At 29.8% G+C, this 9,673-nt stretch overlaps 1 protein-coding gene across 1 annotated transcript; it reads right to left on the bottom strand.

The window, feature by feature from the left end:
* Positions 1-1,185: 1,185 nt before the first annotated feature.
* Positions 1,186-4,636, bottom strand: LOC124924311 (2-hydroxy-6-oxononadienedioate/2-hydroxy-6-oxononatrienedioate hydrolase). The gene is made up of 5 exons (XM_047464368.1): positions 4,325-4,636; positions 2,324-2,635; positions 2,155-2,250; positions 1,833-1,900; positions 1,186-1,460 (listed from the first exon to the last, which is right to left on the bottom strand). Exons 1-5 carry the CDS (start codon positions 4,634-4,636, stop codon positions 1,346-1,348), a joined length of 903 nt encoding a protein of 300 aa, XP_047320324.1. The 3' UTR covers positions 1,186-1,345.
* Between the last annotated feature and the right edge of the window lie 5,037 nt (positions 4,637-9,673).

The following is a 9,673-nucleotide window of genomic DNA, read 5'->3' on the forward strand; positions in this document are numbered from 1 at the left end:
ACCAACCCGTAGTGTTGTGGAGAAAACATGGTAGCCCCTCCAAAATCATGGTGCCATACAAAAATGTAACAAACGACAATCCATTAAACTTGCCAATAAGTGAACATAAGCAAATACATCTTAGCCTACCTATATCTCAATGACAAGCTGTTATGCAAGAATGAGAAGTCATACTCTTCAATAGGAATCATGGTCCTACATTTAGAACTAGCACAAATCATTTTGACAATATGCCAAGTGGTAATTAATTAAGGATGCCTTCAATATTTTGACTTCATTAGTCACTTTTATCTTTCATAGATGTGAAATGACAATATTCAAGTTAATTTGAAACCACATGTCTCTCTTATTGCATGGATCTCTATTTTTCATCATGTCAGTGATAAAAAATGGGAAACTCTTTCATTTGGTTTTTGGTTCAGGTGGATGAAGTAGATTATGTTGGTGTGATTTAAGGAGGATTTATTTGAAGTGTGAAGTGGAGTAGATAATTATTTTTTTTGAAAGTTTCTCACTTCCCTTTCTTGAAATTGGTCATTTTGTTAAAATTTTGGTTTTCTTTTTTAGTAAGGAAATAATTGTGACCTAATTACTTATAAATATGGTAAGTTAGTAAATAGTTTATTAAACCTTGAAATTAAATATTTTATAATATTCGATGTTTTATGTTTTAAGAATATCATTTAGTTTGTTTTAATATTTTATAAATGACACTACAAACAGGTTACTCAATGATAAGGATAAAAGTGGTCGCCATAGAGCATTCTATGGCGACGGTAATAGTTATCGTCATAGAACCCTCTGTGGCGACAATAATGGTCGTCGTTATAAAGCATTCAGTGGTGACGGTAAAAATAGTTGTTATAGAGTCCTCAATAGCAACAGTAAAGATCGTCGTTATAGAGCATTCTATGGCAATGGTAAGAGTGGTCATTATAGAGTACTCTATGGAGATGGTAAGAGTTGTCGGCATAAAGGGTTTTATGGTGACAGTACTAAAATGGTTGGTACATGTGTTTTTGAGCAATAACGACAAATGCAATACCGACGACTAACTACCGTTTTCCCACCGTTCTTAATTATTTATAGCGACGGTTTATATCAAATACAAACAACCCATACCGTTGTTATTGATGTTTTTTACTAGTGTTTGTTACCTCCTTTCTCTTTTTGCTATAGAAAATATTGAAACTTTAAACTATAATTTTAAGTTTGTATTAATCTTTTAACATTACAAATAGTATTAGAAATAACAAAAATGATCCAAAAATATTAATATGGTCCTTGGAAGTGGGTGCATTATTTAAATAATTTATTGTGCATAAATAAGCACATGAAACATAAATCAGATGGCATGTAAGAATTGATAAACAATGTTATTGAAAGCCTGGGGATTTTCAATCTGTGGAATGTGAGATGTGTTCTTTATAACTTCTATTCTTGCCTTCTCTCCTAACAACCTGCACTCAATAAAGAGATCTTCAGTTAATAGTATCAAAACTCAAAACAAAGTATTGAGATCCGATATCATACACAATTAGGCCATCACATTAACTTAAACGTTTTGAGTAAAAATCAAATTCAATACTAAGTTTTAATTTATAGGTAAAACTCTTGACTATCATAATTAATTTATACTACAAAATGCTAAGTAAGACTCCTCGACAAAAAGACTTTTATGATAAACAATAGTGAATTAAAACATTTTGAGCTTCTTTTGAATATATATATATATATGGTTGAAAGAATGAATGCAAAATATAAATGTAATATGTTAAAATAAAAAAATAGTATTATATTTGACTATACCGTTCTATTTTTTTTACACTTACTCTTTTAGTTCATGAGCTAAGTCTAGAGAAAATATGTTGTCTTTGTCCCCCCACACTATGAGCACCTCCTGAAAAAATATTCAAAAAACCTTCCATTAACATACAAATTTATATGAAACAATGATATAAACACAAATTTATTTTTGGAGCCCTTAGGAAACAATCAAATTTTGATAGCCATTTAATGGTGTTCATTCGAGTTTATATTTGATTGTACGTTAAAAATGTAAAATTATTCAAAATAAGCGGTTTTAAGGGTAGCTTTTTAATATTTACATTCATTCATTTGTATTTAAGAATTGCAATATTAACGTTATAATACCTGACGAATAGGAGATACATTTACCGTGTCATCCTTTCCTATAGTCGAGCCCCGCAATAGTTCGATCTTCTCCTTCCTATTTTGTAAGAAGAGTTTCTGTATTCAACGAATGAATTATTATTAACTATGAAAAATCAAAAAAATTAATAGTTACAACGAAATTTTTTACATTTATGAGTTCCTTCAAGATGAAGTTAGGGACATGGATTTTAGCGACGGACACAAGGGAGAGCATGGTCCTCAACCGGGGCACTGTTGTGGGCAAGAGAATTTCTTCGATACTTTCCACTTTCGCTTTCTTCATCACATTGATATTGTCTTTGAGGCGCATGTTCACGCCTGAACTTGAAATTACAACCTTTTCTATTTTCTCTGGCCATTGTGATGCGATCATGTATGACACGAAACCACCGTAGCTTGTTCCCATTATTGAGAACTTTTGCACACCTAACTTCTCCATTAACTTTACTACACATTCCGCCTGCATTTGTCATTTATTTATTGTTGAAATAGGAAAGTAACACAAGCCTAAACCAATATTAAAATTGAAGAGAACAAAAAAAAAAAGAAGAAACAAATATAGTAAGATGCAGAAATATATGTAATGATGATTTAATATCTTCACGAATTATAAGATTTAAAAGAAATGTAATGAGATTTAATATATTTAAGAAGGTAAAAAGAGAACCTGACATAACCTTAACAACATTACAAGGAGTATATTTAACTAACATAATAATATAGAAAATAAATGTAAAGACAATTTAGTATCTTCAGAATGTTAAAGAAAATGTCTTATCAAAATATAAAAAAGAGAACATCTAACAATATAATAAGATTAATAAATAAAATGTCTTTAAAAGAGAATAAAAAAAGAGTCACATACCATCTATTACCAAATGAAAGTAATTTTCAACATATGATGATAAATTTGACTTGAAATTTTCAGCTATTTATTTTGAAAAATAAATATATGGTTGGGGAGGTTAATTAATATGAAATGACTTAAGTGAGTAATATAATAAATGATGTATCAATATTTCTCACACAAGTCATTGTCAGTATAAATGATGTATAAAATTTATTAGCTGTGAGTTGATATTTGACTTATGTGTAAATTACTCTTTATTATTATTTTAAAATAACTTTTTTTAATATAAAAAATTTAACCCCACATATTTTTATTTAAAAAGTTCTAAATAAAAATTAAATTCATAATTGTTACTCAATCTTAGTTAGTGAGTTAATAAAATAACTTTAGTATGTCTTTGAATTCGAGTTATTTAAATAAAATTTTATTTAATAAGAAATTATGAAAAGTAAAGTTATTGATCTAACTAATTTAAATGCTATATATATTTAATAAAAGATATTTATTTTGAAAAATAAATAAAAAACATTTTAATTAATAATTAATTAAAGATAATATAAATGAGAGAATAATAAATTATTTAAGGCCAAACTTTGTTATATCAAATAAACCTAATTTAAATTTATCATTGATTACCATTCATTTTATAAAGATAAAAGCGTGCCTACTAAGGCAGGATATTTATCCCATCCTCAATTACTTTATTATAAAATATTAAAAATAATCAATAAATCCCATACCTAAAGTCGATATCATATAAAACATAGAATAGACAATAATTTCAAATATTTTATTTTCTTATTCCAAATATATATATTTTTCTCCTACATCAATCAAGCTCTCTAAATTTGTGTAAAATATTCTTCTCTAGAATTTATATTTAGTCTATTGGAAAACTAATGTAAAATTCAATAATGATATTTTTATTATTCATTTTGATATAAAATTGTTTGATGATAATGATTCAAATTATTTTCTAAATTATAATTCAAATTACCTTTTTACTTTATTAAGTATACAAATTATATTAGTCATGATTAAAATTATATTAAAATATGACAACAAATATGTCAATTAATTAATCATTTTAATATTTGGGTTTTAACTTTTAAGCAATCCTCTCATGAGTTAGTTAAGCCTTGTCCCTCTTATCTATCTCTTCATTGATTAAATTAATTTTTTTTATTAGACACTAAACAGTAAACACTCATCTTAGTGAATTTTATTTTATGTTTATTAAATTAATATTAAAATATGACTAGTATAAATGAACCAACATGAAAAGTGAAAGCATTTTACTTGAAAGATCTCAGAGCGCCGCCGTGAGTTGGTGGTGGAGTTACCGAAGAAGACGAGATTGGGAAAGTATAAGTCAAATTCCCGCCGGAAAAACATCACCTGCCGTTGCCACTGCCAGATGGTCTCCGGCCCAAATCCGTGGATCATAACCAATGCCGGCTTTGGAGCGATCGTATTCGTGGGACCCCAATACTCCATTGTGGTCTCAACGTCAATGTCAATTGTCTTGCGGGACAGGCCGGCTCCGGCGAAACCTCGCCGGAGATACCCTTCGTACAGTGAAACAAGACTCAGACAAGAATATGTGGTCATTGTAAAAGATTGTAAAAGAAGAAGAAGAGAGAGAGAGTAAGAGATTACAAAAGAGGATCAATATATATGGAAAATTTACATTTTATCCCAAAATTCATTTTAATTTGAAAAATAATAGATGTTTTAATTAAAAATTTAGTAATTTAAAAATAAATTTGCTTAATTTATTAAAATTTTATTTTAAAAACCATTGTATATATTTAACTTAATTATTATTTTATATTATTTTTTCAATTTTTCAACCATTAAAACTATTTAACCTAACAAACTGATAATGACCAAACTTAATCACAGTTTAACTGCAACCGTTGGATGAAGATTTTGAAAAACCGACAATATTAATTAGATGATTTTTTAAATGAAAAGCCGATCGAATTAAACCGTTTATACTAGTGAGAAAGGATGAGAATTATAATTAATTTGCCCCTATGTATTTGAACTATCCATTTTCCACGATTGAACCGGTAGTTGACCTGAGATGATATTTGTGTCATTCGTTTTGACTACATCCCGAACATTAATAAGCACAATTAAATATATATTAATTTATTCTTATTTTATAAAAGTTTTTTTTTATAATAATATGAATTTTTAATATATTATCATATATATTATATTAAAAAATTTATAATTTTATATAATATATCATAGACAAATTTATTTAATTTTTCAATAAAATATTGTTTAAGCGATGGCTTGCGGGGATTATCTAAACCCGAACGGGACATCATAAATGGTATTAAAAAAAATTCGATTGGATTTCACTTGATTGTCTACGGTTCTATTGTGTGTGCTCAAGTTGGAAGATTTTATAAATGTGTCACAATGCTATTAATGTTAATAAAATGAGAAGTTGTATTAGAATTAAATTACATAGGTAATTATATTATATTATAATAATTATATTATATTATATTATTAGTCTCCTTATAAGTTCAATGTAATATGATATGATAGACATAATTTATGTGATTTAATATATCATTTTAGTACAACTTCTTTCTTTATTCTAACATGATATAAGAGACAGTTTATTCTTGAATTACAAAATTTAGTTTCTGCTGCCTACATCGATGATTACTTTAGCCATTAATGTAGGACTCTAATAATGCTCTATTAATTATTATTATATTTTTTAATAATATTTTTTTTTTCAAATAATTTTGTTGATTCTTATTTTCTTTGGCAATCATATTATTTGAGTTTTGTTTTTAGTTGATGCTTTATCACAATAGTCAATGCTCATATTTTTATTGGTCTTAATCTTATATGTTTTTTATTGGTTATTTAATCAACCACTACTATTATTTCGTTAGGATGAGTTTTTTCAATTGTTGTTTCACCTAGCATTCAATGCCCATGGAGTTATACCTTTTTCGCTAGTTTCTTTTATGTAATACATTGCCATCCCGTCACTGGATGGATCTCGAGAATACCGAGTAACTTCAGAGTTCATTCAGTTGTTGTTTTACCCCAACATTCAATGACCATGAGATTCTACATCTTCATTGGTTTATCAGTCAACACAATATCATTCTGTAACTTGATAGAGCTCAAGAGTTTCTGAAGCTTGCAAAACACATCATCAATATTTCAACATCTCGTATTCAACCTCAAGTTGTTCAAGCATTTTTCATTTTGAGTTTGAAGGGGATGTTATAATATAAGATAATACATATGTAAGATATTATCACAATATTATAAATTGTGATCATATCATTATTATATTATATCATTAGTTTTCTTATAAATTCAATATAATGTCTATATAATCAACCTAATCTATATAATTAAATATATCATTCTAAAACATTTTATCTCTTTATTCTAATAAGATAATATCATTATTATATTATATTCTAACAATTAAGTATTTTGATTTATAAGAGGTGAAACAGAATAACCTGGTTAAGCACACATCTGTAATGACCTGTACATCCCATAATAGGTATATTCTTATATATATATTAATTAAGGAGAACTAAGATGCCCCTTTACAACTATGCCCCTACTTCAACTCAAATCTCTTTTAAATAGAATCGAACTTGTAACTTATTGGTCTCTTAAACTGACTCTTACTAATGGACTGCTTTGGTGGATTACTGTTCATAGCGTTTATTACTGACCTAATCTATACCAGAGGCAAATTCAGCAAATTCATAGATTACACAAGGAAAGCCCCATCTTCACGTTAAGTTGTTAGGTTATGATGAAATTATTCGACTACCCTACCTACTTTCTTTTAGTTAAGCGAAGGCTTTCCCATTAGAAGGATAATATGGGTGATCGAGCAACACTATCGATTAGTAAGCCTTCCCTAACCAGTCATTAAGTCCTTTTTATTTAATAAGGAAATTATCTACTCCATTCGACTAGTTCCGGGTTTGAATCCCGACAACCCACTCTCTTCTCATATAAAAATCTTATGTTTAAAAACTAATATTTAGAAACTAATAGTTCTGGGTTTGCAATCTACTTTATTTATTTACAAACAAACCTGGTAGGTCTAAACTGAAAAGTTGAAAGAGATACATTGATTGGTTGATATTGGCATATAAGTCATGTTATACTATTAAATAAGAAGCTTGTGTTTGGGAGTATCTGATGATGACAGTTCAGTGTGCTATCAGTCCGAAAGCAGTAGCAAGAAAAGGAGTGCCGAACAAGAAAATGAACCAAAGCCCTTCACCAAACCAGTAAGTTGAGTGTGTGTGAGTGCACATCTCCTTCTCTTTGGTAAGTGTGTGTGCATGTCTTAAACATAGTAGCATATATTTCGTTATGAATGATTTCAAGATGACAAGAATCCAAGCTTTGGAAATAAGCCAATCATAGGTTGCACATTCATAATTAAGATGTTTACGGACTAATTGTTTTAAGATGAGCTACAGTATACACCATTGCTTTAAAGACATGATGTTTCCTTGGCTAGTCACCACACCATGGGAACATACTATTTGCGATGAAATATGTCTTAAATAAGAGAATTTTTATTTCTTTCTCGATGCTTTGAATAGCTATCTTTCACAATAATGATAACTCAATTTAAAGCACTAACCCCATTCATTTGAGGTAGATGACAAGAAGGATGTCGGAATCTCCTTTGGAGCAAGGAAATTGAGTTCCCAAAGAAACTCAAACGATTTAGCCACTTGTTCGGAACTCTTTACCTCTGATGGACCATGAGACCCTCGAGGATGTGTGTAAGAAGGTCTTTGCCGATTAATATAAATATAGTGCACCTTTTAGTAGAGGGGCATGAAATGTGGAGACTTTAACCGAGATTAATTGATAGAAATTTTGATTGAGGAAGAGAATCCAGGATGAACACTTTTTTAATTCGCTATGTGCTAACTAAATGCGTACTCGTGTGAACAATCGATGGATGGGAGAATTGCGTGAATGAAGAAACCGACCGACCGACTCTGTACACTATTGAGGGCGACTCTTGATTGACTAACAAAAGGGATTCGGATAAAAAAGAAGCATGACATAAGATAAGCGACGATTGAAGGATATTTAATGAATTACTTGACTCTCAGGATGGAGGGGGAGCCCGTAAACTCAAGCACGAAATGTTGAGTCAACAATCACCAAGCAAGATCGAGACCATACCCTTGGTTCCAAACCTTACCTGCGCTTCTTCAAATATCTCCACCCAAATAAAAGGAAGGTCCAAATATCTCCACCCAAATAAAAGGAAGGTAGGACGGCTTGAACTAACCAGAGAGAAAGATTATTTTTTTTTTGAAAGAAAGGGGCGCGCTAACTGCAATCAAACTAAAGCGCTAACTTTCAAACCAATCACTCTTTTAATTTTGAAAAAAAAGACTTTATCAATATATTGCATCTTTTACACATCTGTTTCATTCTATAATGGACTGAGCCAATAACTAGGATTCATTTAATCCAAGAAAAAAACTGTTATGTTTCGTTCCACAGCTGGTACTATTCTATTTTTAAGCTTATAATTATAAAAATGACCGGTAATTATTCAAATTAATAATAGAACAAGGGATTGTGTGAAAGTCGTATAGTCGCATATATCTTTGAGGGTTGGAAACGCGCGTTGTGTCTAGGCTTTGCCCTATCCCCCTTCTATAGCTTTACAACAAAAATAGATAATTTTGTATCTAACTGTATAAAGGCTCTCTAAGCACGTTGAAATTCGTCGAGAGTTACCCCGATGTCAATCACGTCCCTTCCTCGCGTTAGACAAAGTATAATGGGACGGAGAATGATAAATAGACTATGTCCATCTCTACCATAATTATCCTACTCACGAGACAACTCCAAAGATCAAAATTGAACAGAACAAAGGACCTACCTCTCCATATTTGGAATTATTTTGAAAATATATTTTTCTAAATCAAGATTTATGGGTTAGAACAGTAGGAAATGATGCTTAGAATGAATTTTATATATTTGTTACATCATCTACAAGTTCTTATTTATATAAGTTTGACAAATATGGGAAGAAAGAGAATAATGTCAAAAATTAAGGACCTAGAATTTGGGAGAAAATTATATTTCCTAACTCCACCAATTAAGCCACCAATTAAGCCTGAATAAAAGGAAATCAGATAACTAATTATTATAATTGATATCCTCTCGCAAATTGGACAATCTGGAAGAGAGACACAACTTGGACAGTAAGGAGTCAAATCGAGGTCGAAGTAGTGATTTGTGAGTATATCAGCAAGCTGATCATCAGTAGACACAAAAGATACCCTAAACTTGTCTTTTTGAATATTTTCTTAAACAAAATGATAGACTAAGGCTATATGTTTCATCTGAGAGTGGAAAACATGATTAACATTAAGATATGTGGCACAAAGATTGTCACAGTAAATAACTGGATTGGTTGTTGTCTTTTTAAACATTTTTTCGAACAAAATAATAAAACTCATTTATCACCATGATAAGACAACAAATCACCAAATGAGACTCTTACAATGAAATGACAAAAACCCTCCTTAGCATGCACCATAAGGGAAAACATGATATAAGTTGATACAATGTTGTTTCATAAACAAT

This window comes from Impatiens glandulifera, chromosome 2, assembly GCF_907164915.1.
Source record: "Impatiens glandulifera chromosome 2, dImpGla2.1, whole genome shotgun sequence".
NCBI lineage: Eukaryota > Viridiplantae > Streptophyta > Magnoliopsida > Ericales > Balsaminaceae > Impatiens > Impatiens glandulifera.